The sequence below is a fragment of the Arvicanthis niloticus genome, chromosome 20 (assembly GCF_011762505.2).
Source record: "Arvicanthis niloticus isolate mArvNil1 chromosome 20, mArvNil1.pat.X, whole genome shotgun sequence".
In the NCBI taxonomy this organism is placed as follows: Eukaryota; Metazoa; Chordata; class Mammalia; order Rodentia; family Muridae; genus Arvicanthis; species Arvicanthis niloticus.
This window is the reverse complement of record NC_047677.1, coordinates 49,791,937-49,816,304: the sequence shown is the minus strand read 5'-3', so window position 1 is coordinate 49,816,304 and position 24,368 is coordinate 49,791,937. Positions and strand designations below refer to the sequence as shown.

The window sequence follows — 24,368 nt, the reverse complement described above, 5'->3', positions numbered from 1 at the left end:
TTCCCCTGCCTTGCTCAGCTTGTTTTCTTATAGAACCCAAGACTACCAGCCCAGGGATGGCACCACCCACAATGGGCCCTCCCCCCATTGATCACTAATTGAGAAAATGCCTTAAAGCTGGATCTCATGGAGGCATTTCCTCAATGGAAGTTCCTTTCTCTGTGATAACTCCAGCTTGTGTCAAGTTGACACAGAACCAGCCAGTGCACCTTGAGAAAGATGGTGTGGCATATTTATGAATGGATGCAGAGGGTCTGCCACATGCTGGCTGGCGTCTTCATTCATTCATCATAGTCTGTCCAGTTGCACAGTCTGTAGGCAACAAGCTGGGTTACACTAAGCACCAGGAAAGCCAGGCTTAAGTTTAAAGCAGTACAGCTACTGTTTCTGGGGTGTTCTCTGGATCCTTGTAAGTGGAGGGGGATTTCTGTGTGCATCTACAGATGCAGGGTGAGTGTCGATGGCACCGGTGTGGTACAGTAAGGTTCCCTGAGCATCCTGCACCTCCTTTAGAGCTTTTCCACATCAGAGTAACCGTCAGCAAAGGCAGGGCTGATTGGAACAGCTCCCTTGTAACCCATCAGCCCCTCCTGCGGTTTTCCCTGCTTACAACTTGCTAAATTCAAATGTGCACCCGCTTTGTGTGACGGGATTGTGCTGGTAGACTTGACACCCCTCTTCTCACCCCAAAATGTGAACCCACAGCAGACAAAAGTAACGATGGCACCAAAGTCCACCTTGGTGAGCCAGTGAGATTGTACTGGGTTACCCCGAGTACAGGTGATGGGTTATTGTGCTGGTTTGAATAAGATTGGCCCAGGGTGTGGCACTATTAGGAGGTGCAGCCTTGTTGAAGTAGGTGTGGCTTTGTTGGAGGAAGTGTGTCACTGTGGGGATGGCAATGAGACCCTCCTCCTAACCACACTAGGTCTTCTCTTAGTGGCCTTCAGTGAAGATGTAGAACTCAGGGCTGGAGAGATGTCTCAGAGGTTAAGAGCACAGACTGCTCTTCCAGAGGACCTGAGTTCAATTCCCAGCAACCACATGGTGGCTCACAGCCATCTGTAATGGGATCTGATGCCCTCTTCTGGTGTGTACTCCTATGCATAAAATAAGAGAAGAAGAAGAAGAAGAAGAAGAAGAAGAAGAAGAAGAAGAAGAAGAAGAAGAAGAAGAAGAAGAAGAAGAAGAAGAAGAAGAAGAAGAAGAAGGACGACGACGATGACAACGACAACAACTCCTCTTTGCTCCTCCAGTGCCATATCTGCCTGGATGCTGCCTTTCTCCCGCCTTGATGATAATGGACTGAACCTCTGAACCTGTAAGCCAGCCCCAATTAAATGCTGTCCTTATAAGACTTTCCTTGGTCATGGTGTCTGCTCACAGCAGTAAAACCCTAAGACAGTTACTTACAGGAGTAAGGGGTGACTCAAAGGCAGCTCACACAACCTGGGTGAAGACTCATGACAGCTGGGACCCGGGAACTCTGAGAGCCTCCTCTGGGCCGCTGGGCTGCTCAGAGTCCTCCAGAGGTGACTCTGGGAGAAGATGCTTGTGGGTCGGGCCAGTTTCACTTTCTCAGAAATGTGCTTGTTTACTTCCTGAGTCCGGCCTCCCCCCTCACCTCCTGGGGGATGTCTCAATTTCTCTGCTGTCCAAAATGCTGCAAGCTCTGGGAAGATGGTGCTTTAGACGCGAGCTGACCGCGCTTCCCTGCTTCACTGCTGTTGTTACCCTCAAAGCTCTGCGTAGGCTGCAACACTGATCAGGATGTGTGGTTGCAGTTCCACAGATGGCCTGCAGGCGGCTCTCTCCTGGCCTGTGTACTATGAGTACACCCAGGTGATTTGAACAAGCCAAGGAAAACAGGGAACCACACCGCTGTCAAAAAGCGTACCTCTTTCATGACACCACGAAATTGTTACAAGTTATTTGGGAAATTCTAAGTCAGCGATGACAAACTTTAAAGAATTTATCATTAAAGCAGATCAAGATGTTATTAAAACCTTGGCGTGGTGCCCATGCCTCTAATCTCAGCACTAGGGTGGGGTGGGGACAGAGGCAGCAGATCTTTGGAGTTCTCAGTCACCTGGGTCTACACAAGGTGTTCCAGGACAACTGGAGCTACACAGAACCTTGAAATTGTGTGTGTGTGTGTGTGTGTGTGTGTATGTATGTATGTATGTATGTATGTATATTGTGGCAGAGCATTGAAAACCCAGCTGCCATGATGACAAACTACTGCAAAGCTTGCTTGCATCTCAGTTGCTGTCAAATAACATGGTTAGATTCTTCCCAGTGGCCCAGGGCTCTGAGCATGTTCCCCAGGTCACTGTGAGCACAAGACAGCTCAGGACCGCCGGACAGTGGTGGTGTACCACCACTGCCAGGCACCTATAATCTTTGAGGTTAAAGCTGTCTTGAAACTCTTGAATCGCCGGGCAGTGGTGGCACACACCTTTAATCCCAGCACTTGGGTGGCAGAAGCGGATTTCTGAGTTCAAGGCCAGCCTGGTCTACAGAGTTCCAGGACAGCCAGGACTACAAAGAGAAATCCTGTCTCGGAAAAAAAAAAAACTCTCTCTCTCTCTCTCTCTCTCTCTCTCTCTCTCTCTCTCTCTCACACACACACACACACATATGCACACACATACGTACATACACACACACACATACACACACACATATGCACACACATACGTACATACACACACACATACACACACACACATACATACACACACACACACACACACACACACACACACACGTCACCAGATGCTCCCAGGGCAGCACCCAGGATAAAGCAGCTGTCAGTGAGCTTGTCTCTGAGATCTAGTGCTTGTGGACAATGCTCAGTTGCTGACTGCAACTGCCTGCTTTCCTTGTAAGCATTCGCCAGACTTGAAACAGGCTTCTGCCAGAAGGGGGTTCTGTTTAACTGGCAGGGAGCTGAAGTGAGCAGATCTGTCCAGCCTTCGAGTGTGTAACAAAAGTGTGTAAGTGAAAAGAATAAAAGCCCATGGGCATTGTTAGCTCTTGCTTCCAGGGAGGCATGCAGTGAGGCATACAGGCACACACTGTCGCTGTCTTCAGACACACCAGAAGAGGGCAGCAGATCCCATTACAGATGGTTGTGAGCCACCATGTGGTTGCTGGGAATTGAACTCAGGACCTCTGGGAGAGCAGTCAGTGCTCTTAACCTCTGAGCCATCTCTCCAACCTCTGATTTATTACTATGTGTATGGGTGTTTTGCTTGCACACTCATCTCTGCACCATATGCACGCTGTATCCACAGAGCAACATTACCCACAGAAAACACTATCTGAAGCTTTTTTTTTTTTGAGACGTTAAATCTTACTTTATGTGTGAGCATTTTGTCTGTATACATGTCTGTGCACCACGTGTGTGGAGTGCCCATGGAGGCTCTAAGAAGGCGACAGATCCCTCCCCTGGAACTGGAATTACAGATGGTTGTGAGCTGCCATGTGTGTGCTATGAACCAAACTCAAGTCCTCTGCAAGAGCTGCCAGTGCTCCTAACTACTGAGCCATCTCTCCAGCCCCAGCACCTGGTTCTTTTTTAGATAGATCTTGGGATCCTTAGCTCCTACTGCAGCCGCCACCTGCAAGAACATTTCTAGAGATGGCTGGAAGAGGGCAGCAGCTGTATTGGTGTTTTGGAAGGGTGAAGGGGTTGCCTTCACTCTCTAGGGCTTTCATGGAGACTGTACTGTGTGAGAACCACCCTCACAGTGACATGTCTCCGTTGAGGTTTCTATTGCCATGGTAAACACTGTGACCAAGGAAACTTGGGGAGGAGAGAGTTTATTGGGCTCACACTTCCACATCACTGTTCATCATGGAAGGAAGTCAGGACAGGAAGTCAACCATGGCAGGAACCTGGAGGCAGGAGTTGATGCAAAGGCCATGGAAGAGCACTACTTACCGGCTTGCTCAGCCTTCTCCCCCAACCCCCAAGCCCCACCACTGTGATTTCAACAGGATTGGGTTTCTCTGACATCCCTGGCAGACCAGGCTGGCTTTGAACTCATAGAGATCTGCCTACCTCTGCCTCCCAAGTACTGGTATTAAAGGCATGTACCACAACCCAGAAGTCAGCCTTTCACTTTTTCCATTATTCACTTTACAGCCTCCACCCCGTCTCCTTTTAGTCTCCCCTTCACACATTCCTTCCCCCCCTCCTCCCTCCCCTTTTTCAAGAATGTGCTCAGTCCTGCTTTCTTATAGAAGCCAGGACCACCAGCCCAGGTAGGAGGGCTGGGCCCTTCTCCATCACTCACTAATTGAGAAAATGCCTTACAGGCTTGCCTGCAGCCCATCCTATGGAGGAATTTTCTTACCTGAGGCTCTCTCCTGTGATGGGCTTAGCTTGTGTCAAGCTGACATATAAAACTATCCAGCACACGTGACTGGGCAAAGGGAACTCTAATGGTAGTTGTCTTCAGTGGGGAAACCTAGCAAGGCTTCAAGTCTTCTGGCTTTCGCTGTGAACATCCATCCCTTCCCACCAGGATGTGGCGGCCAGATCTCTTCAGAAAGAGGATCTCAGGAGCGGAGCGCTAAGTGGCGAGAGCACTTGCTGAAAACCCAGCTGTGATGCACCGCACTGAGTCACGTGGCTCACAGCCATCTGTAACCCACTCCACGGGTGCCCTCTAGTGCCCTCTGCTGGCCGCCACAGGCAATGCACATTTAGTGCATTTAGACAGATGCTGTCAAAACTTGTACACATACAGTAAAATATTCTGAAAATTACAACAAAGAATGAAACGGAGACTGAGGCATTTGGCCGTATGCAAATAAAGGCAGTTCGGCCTGAGGAGAGACCCCGACTGTGGGAAAGCTCTTCTGTGCAGACCATCCTCCTCTTTGCTAACCCAGGGAGGCATAGAGAGGTGCAGCCAGGGGCACTGAAGGTGAGACTTTTGCTCATACTTTTGAGCAGGGGCAGCTGCTCTTCCCCAGGAAGCCTGCACTTTCTGAAGACATCCATTTCCCTGGTGACCCAGAGTAATCCCACCTACCCCTTCTGAGCCACGCCCACCCACATGGCCTCCCTCACAACACTTAGTGCTGAGGCTGGCGGTACAACTGCAGTTGAGTGGATCTGAAATCTCAAACCAGCAACACAAGTTCCAGCCTCTGTCAGGCCAGACCGGGCGGGGCCCACGCGGTGCCTTAGCGATGCCTGACCCTGAAGTGCATTCGAGGTCTGCAGAGCGCAGGTTCCGGTTCCGGGTGCAGCTGTGCAGGCAGCGGTTATATTGCAGTTACTTCCACCTCCCACCTCTTCCTACCGCCCCTCCAGGGACCCCGGCCCTGGAGGGATCGCTGCCAAGACCCTCAAGATAATCCTAGAACAGGCCTGCTCCGCAGACACAGATCCATGTCTGAGGTCATAAGCTACCTGGGCTTCACGTACAAACTTCTGAACTTCAAACCAAAACGAGAAAGGGAAGACAGGCCAGACCTCTCCCACAGCTTCCAAGGCTTCAGGCCCCTGCCCTGGTTGATGCTGTCTTTAATCCCAGCCAGGGGCTCCAGGCTCTTTACAGAGCTAAGCCTGTGTGTGCGTGCGTGTGTGTGCGTGTGTGTGCGTGTGTGTGTACAGCTTGCGCTTGGGCAGGCTCTACCAGGCCCCCACTTAGAAGGGCAGGATGCCTGGGAGGCACAGGCCCTTATACAAGAAATCCAGCTGAAGACGAGGTACCAGGACAGGACATGCTCTTCACCTCCCAAGCCCCAGAAGTGCCCCAGCCTCCTGTCCACAGCCACTTTAGAAAGTGAGTGAAACCAGGAAGAGAAGGCACAGGGAAGCCACAGGCTCTTGGGTCTGGGCCCTACCTCACTATGACCCTGCTGCCCCATGATAGAGCTCACAGCCCTCAGAGTGACCCTGGTTCAAGCCCCAAACAGCACTTACAGACACCACAGACACAGTTGTTTCATTCTTAGTTTTGTTAAAAAACAAAAACAAACAAACAAACAAACTCTGATAAATCAGGACTAGGTTTAGGAGTGGTGGTGACACAGAGAAGCATAGATAGGGTGGGCCGAGGCGTCAGGGGTGGTCGGTAGTGTTTCCTCCTGACCCCGTGTCCTCTTCTACAACAGACTGCCACAGTCCAGAATGGATGACTCCTCTACCGTGTCTGCTCAACTGAAGAAGAAACAGTTACAGTAAGATTCAAAATGGGAAAAACACACGCATACTCGCGCGCGCGCACACACACACACACACACACGCACGCACGCACACGCGCGCGCGCACACACACACACAGCACACACACGAAGGCGGCACTCACTGTAGGAGGAAATGTCGATCTCATCGGGCAGCTCACTGATGTTGACCTCGAAACGGTCCTGCACGTCATTCAGGATCTTGGCATCGTTCTCGTCTGACACAAATGTGATGGCCAAGCCCTTGGTGCCAAACCGGCCCGCTCTGGCCACCTGGAAGGAGAAGGGGAAGACTGCAAGCCTCATAGGGAAGACAGAGGAGAGGAAGGTGCAGAGCACACACACAGGCAGTGGGGGTGAGAGTGGGCAGCTTACCCTGTGCAGGTAGGTGTCCGAGTCCTCGGGCATGTCATAGTTGAACGCGATGTTCACACGCTCAATGTCCATGCCTCGGCCAAACAGGTTGGTAGCCACAAGAATCCTCCGCTGAAAATCCTTGAACTGCTGATACCGAGAGAGCCTTTGGGAGAGTAAATGAGAGGGTTGAGACTCCCTTCTCTCCACACTGCTTCCCCCTCAGGACAGGACACGAACACACAGACGGGAGGACACGCAAGGACACATGGCCGCCCACCTGTCTGCCTCTAACCCACCTCTCCTCCTGGGGCATCCCACGGTGGATAGCAATGGCTGGGAAGTTCTGCTCCACTAGAAGCTGGGCCAGGGCGATGCAGCGCTGCACGGACTTCACAAAGATCACCACCTGAGGGAGCACGGGCGTGATGTTTGCACACCACCTGAAGGAGCATGGGTGTGATACAGGTACCAGCTTTCCACAGTCAGGCTCAGGTGTGTGGACTCTGTCTGCACACAGGCTTGTGCATGCACGCCTGGTGCCTGTGGAGGCCAGCAGAAGACACTGGACCCTCTTCTTCCACCAGCTGTAATTACATGACTGGGAGCTGACATAGGCATTGAGAATTGAACTTGGGAATTCCTGGAAGAACAAAAGTGCCCTAAACTCTGAGCTGCTTCCCCAGCCCCAGAAATCTCACTTTTGAAGTTTTTAAAATCTATGTGCGTGTGGTTTTGTGAATATATGATGGGTGTACATGGGTGCACTTTCAAGAGTGTGTTCAATCACCGGGCAGTTATATGGACAGGTGCTGTGCACTCAGTGTGCGTCCTCTGGAAGGCAGAAAGTCTGAGACAAGGCTTCTCTATTAGCCCTAGTTGTCTGAAACACATTATGTAGACCAGGCTGACCCCAAACTTGTATTCAGAGATCCACCTGTCTCTGTCCAGCGCTTGGGATTAAAGATGTATGCTAACACATCTGGCAGAAGTTTGGTATTTTGCTTCTTTTTTTGTTTGTTTGGGTTTGTTTTGGTTTTTTGAGACAGGGTTTCTCTGTGTAGTCCTGGCTGTCCTGCAACTCACCCTGTAGACCACTCTGTAGACCTGAGAGCTGCCAGCCTCTGCCTCCTGAATGCTGGGTTTAAAGGCGTTTAAAAGCTCCCAGACCTGGCAGAATTTCTAAAAGAATTCCTTCCTCAGTCTCTTATTCCAACACAGATACCCCTACACAGATGTTTTTTCTGCTCTTCAACCTGACTGCATGTACGTCTGTCTAGGCCTTAATTTCTGAACATCTTGGCCTCTGAGCTGCGTGGACACGAGACCTCAAACCAGCACTCACGAGGGCGAGGCAGCCTGTGAACATGTTAACAATGAGAACTACAGACTAGAAAACCAAATGATCTCCAAACACCAAGACCCCCACAGCTCTACAGCGGCCTAGCACAGCTGCCAGGCTCGCTCTGAGGTGTCAGGTGCCTGCAAAGCTCTTCTCTGCTAACTGATGTCATCAAGTACTCTACCTCGCTCTTACCCAAGTCCATCTTCCCACTTCAGACTTGCGCCATCCACTGCTTCATCTACACGGCCTGTCAATCACAGGCTACTTCTACACAGGCTTCTGCCACAGCTGGAGATGTGCAGTGCTCACACCACCCAGACCCTCAATACTGACCTGGTTGAACTCGAGGACATCGAGAAGGTCAAAGAGCTTCCGGTTCTTCTCGTTGTCCTTCAGTTTCACGTAGTATTGCTGCAACCCGTGCAGCGTCAACTTGGTCTCGTCATCCACAAAGATCTCCATAGGCTGAGGGGGAGGAGGGGTGGGGGCAGGAGGAGGGCAGAGTGGGGGGGTTAAACCTGGGAGGGTGGAGGACGCTGATCTCCAATACACCCCATGGAAAGATGGGGAGGAGAGAGAAGACTGAAAACCCTTCCCCACTACAAAGAATACTCTGTGCTGAGGTCTCTTTCCAGCTAGATCTGGTAGCATCCACATCAATTCAATTTTAAGCCCAACTGACAATGGTTAGACATGGGAGCTCTGCACAGAGCAAGGTGCCGGCTGCCAGGTGGAAGTGGCGGAGCAAAGATAACAGGGCATGGTGCTCAAGGGAAGAGCATGGCCAGAACACCAGGAGAGGCAGTGATGTCACCAGAACAGGACAGGGACAACTGCCCCACTCAGCTGTCCTCTCTGTACTTTTGTAAATGTCCTCAAGACCAGAAGGCTGCACTGGATACCATAAAAAGCCACTTAATGGCCAGGCATCGGCAGCACAGACCCCAGCTCTCGGGTGGTTGAGGTAGTACATTCTCTAAAATGTCACTAAAGAGGAGCAAACACGGCTCAGGGTGAGAGACACCTGCTCTGAACTACCAGATCTGCTTTAGAAGAGAATGGCCTCTGAATTCAGTGAAAACCATCTACATTTGGGGAATTGGGGACAAATAGTCCCGGACAACAGAACTGCAGCCTCCCTCACCCACACCTGCCTCAGCCAGGCCAGACCAGCTCTGAGCTCTAACTCAGTACAACTTGCCCTTTTCCTCTCTTCTCTCCTGGTACCAGGCAACACCCTAAGCAGCTCCTCCTACCTGACCCGCTGAGTCCCAGCCCCTGCAGATGCCCTCAGACCTCCATCCCTGAGCCTGCCTGCTTTCTTGAACTCCTAACTAGAGGGCATGGCGTCTCTTTCTCTCTCCATCTCCCTCCTCGCAGCAGTTGTGAGATTTATAGCTCAGCTGCCGCTTTCTCTTCAGTTCTAATACAAAGGTCTTTTAGCATCAAAGGTGAAAAGAGCAATAAAAAGGAAATCGCCTCACATTTTATAAAAAATAAAGCGTACCAACCCCTAACCCTTGAAGGGAAGGAAGGAGCATAAACAGAGGCAGACAGTGAACTCCAGGCTGGACTTGCCCCACTCTCCACACTGTCTTGAGAGACAGTTTACACAGCCAGGGACCAAGGCGGGGGTCACAGAAACCTCTTCCAGAAGGCAGGCTCCTCCAATAAGTCCCACAGCTGCCTCCTAATTCTGCCCCAGCCCAGCCCCACAGAAAGCCACCTTCTCAAGGGAAGGCCCGGGAAGGGTGGAAGGACCCACTGCTCCGTCTCTCCACTGACACCCAGTTGGTTGCTTGTCAGTACAGCTTCCCGAGTTCGATGTTTCCCATAAACCTCATTTTAAAAAAATGTAAGAAAAAAAAATCCACCACCCCACTCAGGACACTTCCTCCCCCAACAAGTATGGGGAAAATGGGGTACAGCACATTAGGTTCAGGAAAAAACCGGGAACAGAAAAAGAGGCTGGATGGGTCCTCAGCATCCTGGTCAGGCTCCCGTGGCCTCCGCGGCTGCTCCACTGCTCGCAGGTCTGCATCTGCCGTCGTGCCTCGGCGCTTCTCTGCTGCCAGCTCACATCAACCAAGGCTCCGGTGGGCGCAGGGAGGTATGGGCAGGAAGGAGTAGGGGACTGGGGGGGCTGAGGTGCCAAAGGCCCCCGCTCCTGGAGGTTGGGAGGGGCCGATTCATGGTGCTGTTTGTCTGTTCTTCTTCTGGACAGGCCCTGCACCTGACTGTCCCTCTCTTGCTCTCCTGACACTGACTGTAGAGTTTCGGTGAGCAGAGGCTCCAGCTGAATGCTCCATGCCACCTGGAGGGTGCGTGGCTGAAGGGGGTGTGTAGGAGACGGTGGGAGGGTGATAGGGCACACAACTTTGCCCTACCCCCACAGGGAGAAGAGGTTCAAAAATGTCGTGGTCAAAAAATGTCAAATACTACCCGCTCTCACGTTAACCCGACCAAGTCTTCCGGAGTTTCCCTGGCACGCGCAGACCCTATCGCTAACTGTCTCTGCCTCTGTGTTTTTCTTCAAGGAGTTGTTGCTCCCAGATGGGCACAAGCTCCCTTCTTGGTGCTTGAAGGACAAGGGAGTCTGGAGGAAGAGGGCGAGGAGGGGGAGGAGGCAGCGGGCGGGGAGTGGAGGGAGAGAAGGTAGAAGGGTATTTACATCTTGCATGAACTTTCGGCAGACTGGGCGGATCTCTTTGCTCAAGGTAGCACTGAACATCATGACCTGCTTCTCATGGGGGGTCATGCGAAAAATTTCCTGGACATCCCGACGCATGTCTGCAAGAAAAATTCACAGAAGAAAATGAGTCAGTGACTTAAGGCTGGTGAGACCAATGAAACTCTGAGGGAAGCCACTGCAGAGATGTGGAGTTTCCATGATCTCAGGAACAAGCCAGGCTTTGTGGCACATACCTATAACCCCAACACTTAGAAGTTCCTGGCTGGAGGACCAGGAGCTCTGTATACTAGTAACAACATGGAGTTAGGAATGCACTTAGAAAAAGACTTGGGGTCAAGTTCCACACCTGTGTTCAGACAAGAAACTGACTGAACCTAAAGTCCAAATTTACAAAGTGGGGACAAAGCTCACCAGCAGCTCAGGCAACAGTGGCCCTTAAATATGGAGTATGATGCTGGACAGAGGTCCAGCAGTGAAGGGCGCCTGCTGCTCTTACAGAAGACCCACATTAGGTTCCCAGCTCCCACAACTGCCTGTAACTTAGCTGCAGGGGGTTCAATGCCTCTGTCCTCCTCTATGGGCACAGGCATGCATGCACACATACACATTTAAAAACAATAAACTCACATCTGTAATCCCAGAACTCAGGAGATAAAGGCAGGCAGATCTCTGAGCTTGAGGTCAGCCTGGTCTCTAACATAACAAGTTCCAGGCTAACCAGTGCTATGCAGTAAGACCTATACATACATGTTGTCTCCAATAAAACAAGCACACACCTCTGAAGGCTCTTTCCTGAGCTGCTCTCCCTATAAAGCACTTACTCTCTACACCAGTCCACTGTGCCTTCTGCCATCACCTCTAGCCTCACACACCCTGTTCGGCCAGATATGGCCTAATGCCATCACCAATGTGCCATCTTGGGACAGCCAAAGGCCATTTGGAAAGTAGAAAGACTTCTCTCCACAGCTATACTTTTTTTTTTTTTTTTTTTTTGGTTTTTCGAAGCAAGCTTTCTCTGTATAGCCCTGGCTGTCATGGAACCCACTCTGTAGTCCAGGCTAGCCTCGAACTCAGAAATCTGCCTGCCTCTGCCTCCCAAGTGCTGAGATTAAAGGCGTGCGCCACCACTGCCCAGCCAGCTACACTCTTTTCAATTTTCCCAACTCAACAAAGTCAATTCTCCCACGACCCAACTCTCTCTTAAAGGGAAGGGCTCACTATGTAGCCCTTGGGATTAAAGGCATGTGAAGCCTTTTTTTTTTTTTTTTTTTTAAAGATTTTTCCACAAGTTTCTCTGTGTAGTCCTGGATGTCCTTGAACTGTCTTGAAACTGGAGCTACAGTTGGTTATATGCTGCTGTATGGATGCTGGGAATGAAACCCAGGTTCTCTGCAAGAGCAACCCATGCTCTTAACTATAAAGCCATTTCTCTAGCACTCCCCAGTGAAACTCTTAATGAAAATTGTCTTTTAACCCCACTTGGCACACTACAACACCGGAACACATGCTCTCCTGTGAACATTTACCAGATGAATTCCAGAGTTTAACTCCAGAAACCTGCACATGTGTGAATCCTGATCACGCATGCTATACTGGGATACAAGGGAAGGCACCTGCTGCTCTAGTGTAACACCCAGTAAGTACGTGGTCCATCCCTAAGGGGGGGACGGTGGTGATGACTTGTGGTGTCAGCACTTTCCGTTCCCTGCTACAGAAAGGAGAGCACAAGGCTGAGCACACGGCCTCACTGCACAGCACAGCACCAGGGGAAGAGAAGGAAGCCCAGAGCCATCAGTCATGGGTGATAGATAAGGGTCATCCTTGCACACAAGTGCTCCTGTGTCAAACATACATCATTTGGCTCAAAGGGCGGCTCCCCAAACCACCTGAGCTGGGGCCTGGGCACGGCCACTCACCGAGCTGTTCAAGCATCTTGTCACATTCATCCAAGATAAAGTGTTTAATGTGTTTGAGGTTCAGGCTCTTATTTCGAGCCAGGGCTAGAATTCGGCCAGGAGTCCCCACGACAATGTGTGGGCAGTTCTTCTTCAGCACCTCTTCATCCTTCTTGATAGACAGACCGCCAAAAAACACTGCCACCTGTCAACCAACGGGAAAGTCTCACAAGAAAGGACCATGTTCCAGCCTCCCGAGTTCCCATTCTCTCCCCATCCCTTTGCTTGAGACAAGGCCTCACTGTGTACTGGCTGGCCTAGAACCCACTTTGTACATCAGCCTGTCTGTCACCCAAGTGCAGATTAAAGGCAGGGGGCCACCCTGCTAATACCAGTGTGTCCATTCTGTAGTTGCCTGCAGTGATTCCTGTGTCTCCCTCAGATAAATAACAAAGCAACCTGCTCAGCTCCACAGGGCTAGGGGGATGGAGGGGAACACTCAGCTTCTCTGCCTCCACTCAAATGCTGAGACAGGGTCGCTCTACACAGCCCTAGCTGCTCTACACAATGAGGCACATGTGACTCTAAAGTCAGCCTCCTTACACAAATGAAGAAAGCAAGACACCACCAAGGAAGTGTGCAGTGCCACCAAACAAACAAAACCAGAAGCCAGCTCTCCTAACTGAACTGTCATTTAGACAGTCTAGCTGGCCTGGAGCCTTAGCTTCTTGAGTGCCTGAGATAAAAGTCACACTGTGTGTAAACCACTAGGTGAGTGTGAGCTGACACTAGGTGAGCATGTGAGCTGTTACACGTGGACTTGTCCAATTTCAAGGGGAAAGAAATAACCAGGAAGCTTACTCTACAGTAAGCCTCTTCCCCCTTCTCTGTCCAGAATCACAAATGGTTAACATGTGGCATACATGTCCAAAATATTTTACCATGTATCAATTAAGCTTTCAGATATAAGCTACAAATACCGAGGGAAAACCAAGCTAAACCTAACTAAGGAAGGGACTAGACCCCCCCCACCCCCCAGAGGACACTTTGTTGCAGAACCAAGAAAAGTACAGATAATTCTGATTTTATGACTGTGTAGGTAACTGACTTGGGGGGGGGGGGAGGGGGGTTGCTCTGCCTAACCAGCTAATGTACAGGCTCGCACACCAAACCCAGCCTCACACTTGATGCCAGTCCTCAGAGCATTCTGAGTAGCACACAGGTGTGGGCCCTGCAGAGAAGAACCGCAGCTCCCTGGGAAATGGTCTGCAATTCTCCCTCATTGCTCCCAGACATCAGCCCAGGGCAGCCTTCAACTCCAACAACTGCCACCGCAACCTCCCAAGCCCTGGGTTACAGGAGTGAGCCACTGGGACAGCTTCAGTTTCCAGCTCTTAGATCCACCAGAAAGGCCCGCCCGCTCAGGCAAAGCACGGAAAGTCTATTAATTTCTTGTTAAGGTATGACAACTACATACAGCCAGAGGCACAGACACAAACAGAAGCACAGACATAGACAATGCCTCCAGATCACAAACTATTTTCAAATCCTAGGAGAAAAAATATAAATATGCTAAAATGTTTCACAAAGAGGCCCATAAGCTCGTATTTGGACAGGTTAGGAAAACAAGGTCTAATACTTGGTTATACAGAACAATGGAAACCTCAGAGACCACGAGATTTCTGGATTCCTTTAGCATTTTGCACGCACTGCCTTTCCTTTTCTTCTTCCAGAATTCCCCACTTTAAATCTGTCATGCTGGGCTGGACATGGCTGTGGAGATGGTGACACACACCTTTAACCCCAGCTGAGACAGAGGAAGGCAGGGAGCTGACTTGGAGGTCAGTCCAGTGTGCTAAGCAAGTTCCAGGACAGCCAGGGCTACACGGGAAAACCCTGTGGTGGTGGTAGTGGTGGTGGTGGGTGTGGTGTGTGTGTGTGTGTGTGTGTGTGTAACAATATCTTATCCAGGCGGTGGTGGCGCACGCCTTTAATCCCAGCACTTGGGAGGCAGAGACAGGCGGATTTCTGAGTTTGAGGCCAGCCTGGTCTACAGAGTGAGTTCCAGGACAGCCAGGACTACACAGAGAAACCCTGTCTCAAAAAACAAAAAAACAAAACAAACAAACAAACAATATCTTAAGGACTATCATGTACATATGGTGTGTGGGGTGTGGGGGAAGTGAAGTCAGGGTCAGAGGGACACCCTGTGGATCCCGTTCTCTCCTTCACCTCACATGGTTCTGAGGGACAGACGAAAGTCATCTTCAGGCTTGTGCAGCAACCATGTTTACCTGAGCCATTTCTCTGACCACCCTCTGATTTTTAACAAATTATTTCCAGTTTAGGGTTCTGCTTCAAAATTACAAGTTCCTTTAAAACACACAGTGAGTTGAGTCAGGGGGATGATGGCACACACCCATGACCCCTACACTCAAGCAGCAGATGGCAAGCATCCATCCATGGTGACATCCTGCCTCAACCAAGCAAAACTACATTATCTGCTAAAAAAAAAAATAAAATTAAATTAAATTAAAAAGGGGCCCAAGGGCCGTTCTTAACCCACCCTAACCAGAATAGGAAATCTGCACACATCTCCCCACTCACAGGGCCAGGTTACAAGTGCTTGCAAACAGAGCAGGCCACATGCACCTAAGCAGGGAAACACATCAATCTCAAAAGTTCCAAAAGGATGCCAAGTGTGAGGCCGCACCGCCGCGTTCCTTCACAGAAGACACGGGCACTTGCTATGACCCCAGAGAGCTTAACCATCCTAGACCTAAAGTCCACACCAGACCTGGTCTAAGAGCATCTAGCTTCCTCTCACCACAGACACCCAAACTCTCAAGCAGTAAGGAGAACAGAACAGAGGCTCTGGCCAAGCCAGGTGGCAAAGGCCTGTCCCAACTACCTCAGGAACCTGTGGCAGGAGCCTCGGTTCCAAGGCCTCCTGTCTCTAGACTGAGATAAGTTCAAGGACTACCAGGACAACTCAGTTTAAGAGACAACCGTGAACATAAAAACAAAGGGACCCAGGGGTAGCTCAGTTCCAGACTTAGTAGCTCAAGGCTCTGGAATGGAACCTGCAAAACCAAAACCAACTAATTACAAAGCATTGCGGTGGCATCGCCTAAAGCTAGGAACCCTCAGGAATACAGACGTATTCACAGTATGGAAGCTGGGAGGGCAGCTACACAAGGGCCTGACATTGACTGCAGTCTCATGTGCCCAGCTGCAGGAACGCACCATTGACAGCACAGGGTCTCCTACAGCTACCCAAGGGCAGCCAACTGTTGGCCCACAAGCCCCCAGTGCCTCTGCCTCCCCACAGCCTCCCCGTCCCAGGTTTCTTTACCCTCCTCACCTTGACATTCGGCATGTACTTTGAGAAACGCTCATATTCCTTGCTGATTTGAAAAGCCAGCTCCCTAGTGTGACACATCACCAGCACAGACACCTTTGAGGGAGCAGAGACAGACACAGTAAAGTCAGCCCCTTGTCACAAGAGTATCTGGCAACTTGTCTGTGGCATCGGTTTTGTTAAATCGTTATGCCCATGCCTCTACAGAACATTCCCCCTGAACTGCCGGAGACCAGCCTGAGAGCACAGGAAACCAGAAACAGCCTCCCGGTGATTCAACCTCAACACCCTCTCCAGCACTGCCCGCCAACATACCTGCCCAGTAACTGGCTCCAGCTGCTGCAGTGTGGCCAGGACAAACACTGCTGTTTTTCCCATGCCTGACTTTGCCTGGCACAGGACGTCCATCCCCAGAATGGCCTGAGGGATGCATTCATGCTGGACTAGAAGGGGAAAGGAGAGACACATTTTTGCACCATGCCAAACCCCTTTCTTCCCAGCCGATGCGTCAGACTGTACCTTGTCACCTTTCAGACCCCATCCTTTCTTCTTCCCCTCATCAACTTACACCCAAACCAACCCTACCTGTGCCCTAGCTCCCCAGTGCTACTAAGAACCCTCTGAACCTACCAACAGTGCACCGTCCACGCTCCTGCTATCCTCATTTTTCTTACACCGTAACAACCCATGAACCTGACTGCCATGTCGGTCATTTCTCCTACATAGGCTGCTGTGCTTTTGGGTCATGTAACCCTGCAACCTGGACAAAATGAAGGACTGGGTCACCTGACCCAAAAGCCAGCATCTTAAAACAGATCATCAAGGTTTCCGGAGACCACAGTTGGCCTGGCCCAAAAGGTCCAACCAGGCCCTCTCTGAGAGTCCAAATAGTCAAAAAGATGAAAACCAAGTAAAAAAGCCCGGCACAGAACAAATGGCAGCCCTCTGTCTTCTACAGCTAGCGTTTTGGGCACAGTCTCAGAGCGCGGTCTATCCTAAATAAATTCTAATTCTATGACCTACGAACCACGCTTTTCTTGCATCCCTAAGGTGCTAAGTAAGGTCTCTATACCCAACAATAAAACGTACCCTCTGACGGATGCTCAAAGCCACAGTCAACGATGGCCCGGAGCAACTCTGGCTTGAGCAGGAAATCTCGAAAGCCGGAGCTGTGGATGGAGACGTAGGAGCCCTTGACGTCTTTCTTGGCGGGAGCTTCGGTCCCATCGGCCCCGGCGGCCGTCTCCACCTCATCGTCTTCATAGTCCAAGAGCTCGTTGTCCACGTCGTTCTCTGCCATAATCGGGCCGGCAGGGGGAGAAGGGAGGTCTCTGAGTTAGGTGTCCCAGAGCAGGCGAGGAAGCGAGGGCCAAGACAGGGGTTGGACAGCAGCAAGGGAAAAGACACCAGTTTCCGACAGAAGAGCTGGGAGAGGGGACGACAACAAAAGAAAACCGGAAAATCTCATCAGTCGTGAACGGACTCGTCGATTCTCGTCCATCCCTACACCTTCCTACTTTCCCTAAACCTTTGTCCCGAAAGAAGATTAACAAAGAGACGCACGGACATAAAAAAAACGATAACACCAGACGGGAGGGACAGAGTGGTCTGGACCGCTAACCAGATGTAGGACCCCACTTTTGACAGGCAGGAGACAACTCGGAGACCGCGGTGGGGTGAGCGTGACGAACGACTCACGCGAGGGTGGAGACACAAAGGACCAGAGGAGACAGAGACTGCGCTTTCCCCTGTCACCTCAGTGTTGATCCCCCAGCGTCAGCCATCAGTCAAGGGTGATAGATAAGGGTCAGCACCGCGCGGAGCGCTCACTTCCCAAATGCAAACATCATGTGGCCGCCGCTCTTCACCTGCTCACAAACCCCCGAGCGCCGCACACCCGGGATTCCCAGGACCGGGGAAGCAGAAGCAGGAAGGAAGGGGGGCGGGGGTGGTAACTGATTAAACATTACGTACAAGGGTATGAATGGCTCCATTGCAAAAAAAAAAAAAATTGGTTTTGCAAAGGCCGGGTGTATAGTCAAACAAATGATAGTGCTTGCTCTGCACCGCGCGAGCCGCCAAGGGCCGGCCCAGCGCTGCCAAAATTAATTTTAAAAAATCACATTAAGGAATTAAGGTCGCAGCCGAGAGCGATGCGGGCTTAAGAGTACAATGCAGTGCTCTTAAAAACCAACGCCTTGCGGCGCGCTCGGGAGCTACTCGGGAAGCTTCCCGAGAAACGCGCGACGCCATTGGCCATGCACCGAGATGGCCATTTACAGAGCGCTCCAAATAAGGGAGCGTAAGCCGGGGTCAGAGGGTCGAACGGCCCCGGGGCAGGAGCCTTCTCCTCCCTGGCTGACCAAGAAAAGGCCCGCGGGGCAGAAGCGAGGGGCCCCGCCCTCCTCCTGGCGCCGCCTCCGGCCGCCGCGGCCTCGGGTGGGCAAAGGACCCACTGAACATCCAGGAAACGAGGAAACACAATGGCGGCCGAGGCCACCATTTTGGATCGTCCCCCGCCCTTGACTCCCAGCTCCCCAGCGAGATCTGCTCTCAGAAAGGGATGAAGACAATGGGACTGAACGCCCGCCTACGCGCCGGCGGCCACGGAGCCGGCCCGGCACGCGGTATCGGGGGCCCGCGCGGCGGGACGAGCCGCGGGAGGAGCCGATGGCGGCGGATGGTGCACAAGGCCAAGCTTACCTAAGCACTGCGAGCGTGTATGGCGGCAGCAACAGGGACGGAGGCGGGAAGCGGCCTTCACTTCCGGTTCCAGGCTCGCCCCGGCCTCCCGCCTTTCCCCGGCCGCCAGGGCGCATGCGCGGGGTGCCGGAAGCAGGCCTCTCGCCGCGCGCGCTCCGCGGCTGGCTTTGCAGAATGCCCACATGAAATGAAGCTTCTGACGCCTCCGCCCGTCGCCAGTAGCAAGAGCGCGGCAGGAAACTCACGTCTTTCCCCGCAGATCTCTCCGTTTTGTTCTCCTACGCTTCTGCACACCCTCCGACGGTCGGCTTTACTTTTGTTTTGTTTGCCACGCCAGGCTTCTCCCTGGGCACCTCTCTGTGGGCATGGAGGACTCGGTGAGCGGAGTGGGAAGCGTTCTCACGGGGTCCTTAGTCTCGTAGTCAAGGTGACCCGAGGGCGGCTAAGTCCGGCCCCTGCTGGAGGGGAGGGGGACACGTGACCACGCCCATTACAGTTGTGCAGCGCATAGGCAGGATTTACCCAAAATTATATCGGGAGAGGGAGGCTTACGTTCTGTCTAGATGGTGGAAATTTGAGGTTATGAGGCAAATGGTGGAATTTGAGGGTTAAGCACCTTTCCATAATTATTACTAACTAGAGCAGCAGAATGATCTCAGTTCCATTATTCAGCCTGGACTTACCCCCCCCCCCAAAAAAAAACACCCCAAATATGTGGTACTCAGCTTCTTTGAGATGCTACATACGTCAGTAGCGATGTTCTGTCGCCTGGCTGCATAAACATAAGCACGCGCTTTCCCTATTAAGCACACTTAACATTAATACTAAGTAACACTAAGTAAGTATCATTGTTGCCAACTGTGTCCGGCTCAAGGCATAAGCTTCCTGGGCTGGGGCTTGGTAGCTTTTGATTCTCAGCATTTGGCAGCTGTAAGCAGCAGGCCGGTGGGTTTTGTATAAATCGGGGAGGAAGTGGGGATTCCTCGGCCCCTGGTAACTTAGTAAGTGCTGTAGCTCCAGAAACTGAGGTACCTGGGCCTTTGGCTTTGAAGATTTCCCAGGAACTCTCCTAGTGACCTAGTTGGCAGGCTCTCAGCCACTTTCTTTCTGTTACTGGACCTAATGTTGCACTGAGGAGAGTAGCAAGGTAAAGTTTGTCCCAGTTGACCCACCAAGTGAACCAAACATTCTGCTTTCCGACCAGCAAAGGCTGTTTGCATCAACCACAGCAAACAGCAAACTCATGCAAATGAAGACTTGTGTTTGCACCAATCATAATATTGTCTCTTTAGCATCAGTCACAACACATCCTCCTGCCACGGGACTATGGGAAGTTCCACCACGCCACTGGGGAGGAGGGGGAGGACAGAAACAATCCTGGCTGAGCCACACTTTCAGGAGTTGGAGCAATTAGCTGCCATCACTGTGTGGTTTTCTCAAAGCCTTTATAGAGGATTCAAAAAGGCCCGGCCGGCTGGCTGACAGTCCTGGTTAAGGTAGCAGGAAGGGATTATCTAAGACCTGGCTATGAGTTTAATCATGCTTAAAACCTGGGCCGCTGGCCCAGAGCAAAATGAGTTCCCTCATCTGTCTTGCCATTTTTTCTTCCTTTCTCTGTTACTGAGTTTGAATCTGTTATATAGTCTAGACTAGCCTCAAACTCTCAATTCTCCCACCTCCACCTTCAAATGCTGGGATTAGGCACCATGCCCTGTTCCACGATTCCTATAAACATTAAAAAAAAAAAAAAAAAAAAAAAAAAAAAAAAAAAAAAAGAGAGAGAGAGAGAGAGAGAACTAAACAAGGTGGCCAAAACAATATAGCTAGCAGGGTAACACCAGGGTGTAAGCACCCCAATTTCCCATCACTTGTGTCCCTCCTCTTCAAAAATCTGCTTGCTTTTGTACAGCTATTTCCTTTGAAACATTCCCTCCTGGTAAGAGTGGGGAAGGCTCATGAAACCCAGAAAGATTGGACTGGAGAGATGGCTCAGCGATTGAGAGCACTGACTGCTCTTCCAGAGGTCCTGAGTTCAATCCCAGCAACCACATGGTGGCTCACAACCATCTGTAATGGGATCTGATGTCCTCTTCTAGTGTGTCTGAAGATAGCAACAGCGTACTCATATACATAAAATAAATAAATAATTCTTTAAAATAGTAAAAAGGGAAAAAAAATCCAGAAAGAAGTTGCAAGACACAGAACCCTTCTCCCAGATTATGTCACCAGTAAACAGCTCCTGGTGACAGGAGTCCCTTTGGTGGGTCTGTGGTAACCTATCACCCACAATATGCCAGTAACTCCAGTGAGCCCCTTGGTCTGCCAGGCTAGACTTGAGAGGTGAAATTTCTTTGGTGTTTCATGACTGCCTTATTTGACATGGACATTTTTTTGTCCTACCCCCAAGCATCTTTTTATTCTGAAGTATTCGCCAACTGCTAATTGTGTGCCAAGTGCTGTCCTAGGCTCTGGGGACATAACCTTATCATCAGATAAATAAAGAGAGCCAACTCTCAAACATAATGTCAAGCTAGGGGTGGTGGCACATGTCTTTAATTTAGTACTCGAGAGGCAGAAGCATGTGGATCTCTGTGAGTTCAAAGCTAGCCTGGCCTAGCAAATTCCAGGACAGTCAGGGATACATAGTAAGATACAGAGTGAGCGCTCTCTCTCTCTCTCTCTCTCTCTCTCTCGCTCTCTCTCTCTCTCTCTGTGTGTGTGTGTGTGTGTCTGTCTCTGATGAGCAGCATAAAACAAGGAAAGGGACAGAATGCTGCTCTGCCTACATTCCCCTTACAGCAATCATGTGCCAACCCTCTAGTCTCAAGGAACCACAGACGTTCCCTCTTGAGAGAGATAACACAGTACCCGTGTACTTTTGTTTCTCCAAAAGCTTCCAGGACAGCCCTTTGCTGTGTTTTGGAAACCGTATAAATGCAGGACTCTGAGGACAGTGAACCAAAGTGAGCAATGGCGAGGCAAAAGGAGGCTGCTTTCACAACTGACTCGTCATACACTGGTATTTTATTGACACTCCGCTGTCACACAGGGAGGCGAGGTGCTGAGGGCACAGAAAGGAATGCATGCGTGTGGATGTCACAGACCTCTTCAGCTCCCGGAAGCAGCGAGCGTTGGGGAAATAAAGGAAAGGGGAGCCCACCATGAGAAAGACCAGGTCGGGAGAAACAAAGAGAGTTGCTAAGAGGTTCGATATATCTTTGGGACTCTGAGAGAGGGGCTGAATGACAGTTATCATTCAACTGTTCAGGGGCATGAGGGAAGAGCCAGAGGCACAAATTCTTTAGAGGATTACTGGAGTTACAGTGACTGAGCAGAGCTGGAGTGTCAGGAATAAAAAAGTCAGGAGACAGGATTAGGATTCTGGCAGGCACAGGCACGCAGAGTGTGGTCCCGATACAGGCTCGCCTCGCCGTTTACGCAGTCACAGCTGCAACCCATCTGGAACTATGCTGAATTCTCACAGGCCGATTCACAGCAGCCCCCTTACAAAGTGAGCGGTACTCCTGTCATCCCAGTTACAAAGATGAGGACACTGAGGCCTCCAGGTTAAACAGCTTGGCCCAGTTGTACAGCTAACAAGGAACAGGGGTGGTGAGGACCAGAAATCAGCCAGCTCTGAAGTCAGGGTGCTTTTCACACCCCTGACACCACGACATACATTTCTCAGAGGGATGCAGTGGGGTTCACACCCTGTCACCACGACACACATTTCTCAGAGGGATGCAGTGGGGAAACTTGGACATTCATTAGTATGATTCCAGTGGGTGTCACGGGACATAGAGATTCCAGTTTGAACAGGCTCTGTGTAAGTCTCATGGGAGAATATTGGATTCTGTCACATAGAAGCCTCCCCACCAGGAACGGGTTATTATGCGAAGTGGTTTGGCGGTGTGGGGAATGGTATAATGGATTGATCCCAGGGCTCTGCACATGCTACACAAGTGGTTTTGAGTAGAGATATTTCTCTGTGGAAGGAGCTGATAGAAGGAGTCACCCTAGAGATGTGTCCCTAAGCAATGGTTCTAGACAGTAATCCGATAGTTGGGGTGGACCTGGGGCCTGACGTCACAGACCATGCCGAGAAGCTGAGCCAGGACACGCTCCCGGTTTCTCTGCTGGGAGCTCTGCATGCCCTGAACCTGACGTCTTGTGGCCTGCTCCACTTCAGCAGACAGGTTCCCCTGAGAGCCCATGGCCTGGGGGATGGGGGTGGAGGAGAGAGAGAAAAGAGCAGACACAGAAAAAGGAAGGTCCCAGTGTGAAGAAGGAAGAATCCTGAATAAGGCCTGAGAAGCCGGTCCAAAAGTATTCCCACCCCACAAAAACATGTAGACACCAAGCAGGTCAGCACAATCCCTACTTCTAAGACTGTGAAACCCCGACCTCCTCCCCACAATCACCATAAAACTATCCCCCACCATCAGGGTTACCACAGTTCACACACACTGTGAAGGCTGCCCCCACAAGTCTCATGGACCCTTTAAAACCTCCAGACCTTACAGATCCTGTCAAAGCTTTACCAATGCTGTGGTCTGTGTCAGGGCCTCCTTCAGCTCTCAGACACCCTAATTTCTTGTTGAGTCACCTACATACATCTTACCAGAGGCACCTGGGTGGGTCCATCCCTGCTTCCCCTCCACTCACCGCCTGCTGCTTGCTCTGGAACTCCTGCTCCCGCTCCCTGCGGTATTGCTCCACCTCCATTTGAGCCTCCTCCTTAGCCTGCTTCAGTCGCCGGGCCTTCCCTAGAGACAGAAGGACAGTGAGTACAAACACACACACACACACACACACACACACAGGTGTGTTAGTGGGATCCGTGCCCTCCAGAAAGTTATTCAGTCTCCTATCAATCAACCAAGCACTAGACTGTAAAACCCACCCATTTCTTCTATCCTAATAGCCTCAGTCCCCCAATCTGTCCTCATTGCCCTTGGGTTTTCCTAAGGACTCAAATGTCCGCTATCCCCTATTCCTAAATTCTCCTTCCAGATTCCTAAGAGAGGAGGAAAGAGGGGGCTCACTCTTCCTGGCATCGGCCACCTTCTCCGCTGCCCGCTTCTCAGCCTGGAGAAGCTGCTGAATACCCTGGGACTGACTGGCCATTTTTGTCACTAGAGAGGAATGCTGTTCCGAAGGCGACCAAGGTACCAGATGGCTCCCACCCTCCAGCGCCTACTCCTCCGGTCCCTTGATGCGGTCCTCCACTCCCACTGGGTCTTAGTGCTCCCGTTTTCACTCAGCCTCCTGCACCGGGTGGTGTCTCATCCTCACACGGATGACTGGTCCTCCTGTCGAACCTCACTGAGGTAGTGCCCTAAACGGCCGCCAGAGGGCAGCAGAGACCAGCCCTATGCAGCAGCGGGTGCAGGGCCTCTCCGTGTCACCAGGGTCCATAGAGATGGGGCTGGGGAAAGCGGAGGGCAGTGTTTGGGTGGGAGATCTTGATTGGTGGTCTCGAAGGAGACACAAAGGCGATGAGAATGGTGTGGGAAGGTAAGGATGTGCTTGGACACAAAACGCTGGGCTTCACTTACACTCCCAGCTGTGTCTCCACGCCTCCCTCCGCCCTTCCCCCTCTTTTCAGCCTCCATCTTCTCTTTAGACTTTTTCCCCCAAATCCGAACATCTGCACACATCTCCCTGCCCTGTCCGACGTTTGCTTGTTAGTGTCTACTCTTGTGTTTTTCTTTTGGGATATACCCATATGCTTGGCTTCATTGTGATTGTGTGTGTGTGTGTGTGTGTGTGTGTGTGTGTGTGTGTGTGTGTGTGTGTGTGTGTGTGTTCT

The 24,368-nt window shown here is 51.2% G+C and overlaps 2 protein-coding genes and 2 non-coding genes across 8 annotated transcripts; all 4 read right to left on the bottom strand.

Annotated features, from left to right (window-relative positions):
* Window positions 1–5,964: 5,964 nt before the first annotated feature.
* Window positions 5,965–18,695, bottom strand: Ddx39b (DExD-box helicase 39B). Of its 2 annotated transcripts, none has more exons than XR_013105351.1 (11): window positions 18,557–18,695; window positions 16,943–17,278; window positions 16,169–16,296; window positions 15,857–15,949; window positions 12,514–12,697; window positions 10,577–10,695; window positions 8,239–8,370; window positions 6,860–7,003; window positions 6,582–6,726; window positions 6,332–6,479; window positions 5,965–6,184 (listed from the first exon to the last, which is right to left on the bottom strand). XR_013105351.1 is itself a non-coding variant. In XM_034524020.2 (11 exons), exons 2-11 carry the CDS (start codon window positions 17,151–17,153, stop codon window positions 6,168–6,170), a joined length of 1,287 nt encoding a protein of 428 aa, XP_034379911.1. In that variant the 5' UTR covers window positions 17,154–17,278; window positions 18,557–18,695; the 3' UTR covers window positions 5,965–6,167. The 2 variants fall into 2 exon arrangements, 1 of the variants encoding a protein (XP_034379911.1); XM_034524020.2 differs by having other exon boundaries at window positions 6,860–6,969.
* Window positions 12,384–12,459, bottom strand: LOC117725002 (small nucleolar RNA SNORD83). Its single transcript, XR_004608870.1, has one exon. It is a non-coding gene; the product is annotated as a small nucleolar RNA SNORD83 (small nucleolar RNA).
* LOC117725001 (small nucleolar RNA SNORD83) lies at window positions 17,632–17,708 on the bottom strand. The gene has a single exon (XR_004608869.1). It is a non-coding gene; the product is annotated as a small nucleolar RNA SNORD83 (small nucleolar RNA).
* A 2,867-nt stretch (window positions 18,696–21,562) lies between the features above and the next one.
* On the bottom strand, window positions 21,563–23,877 carry Atp6v1g2 (ATPase H+ transporting V1 subunit G2). Of its 4 annotated transcripts, none has more exons than XM_076916771.1 (3): window positions 23,757–23,877; window positions 23,222–23,322; window positions 21,563–22,773 (listed from the first exon to the last, which is right to left on the bottom strand). In XM_076916771.1, the coding sequence occupies exons 2-3, from the start codon at window positions 23,279–23,281 to the stop codon at window positions 22,600–22,602; spliced, it is 234 nt and encodes a 77-aa protein (XP_076772886.1). In that variant the 5' UTR covers window positions 23,282–23,322; window positions 23,757–23,877; the 3' UTR covers window positions 21,563–22,599. The 4 variants fall into 4 exon arrangements, with proteins under 4 accessions (XP_076772886.1, XP_034380858.1, XP_076772885.1 ...); XM_034524967.2 differs by having other exon boundaries at window positions 23,743–23,873; XM_076916770.1 differs by having other exon boundaries at window positions 23,729–23,871.
* Window positions 23,878–24,368: the final 491 nt, after the last annotated feature.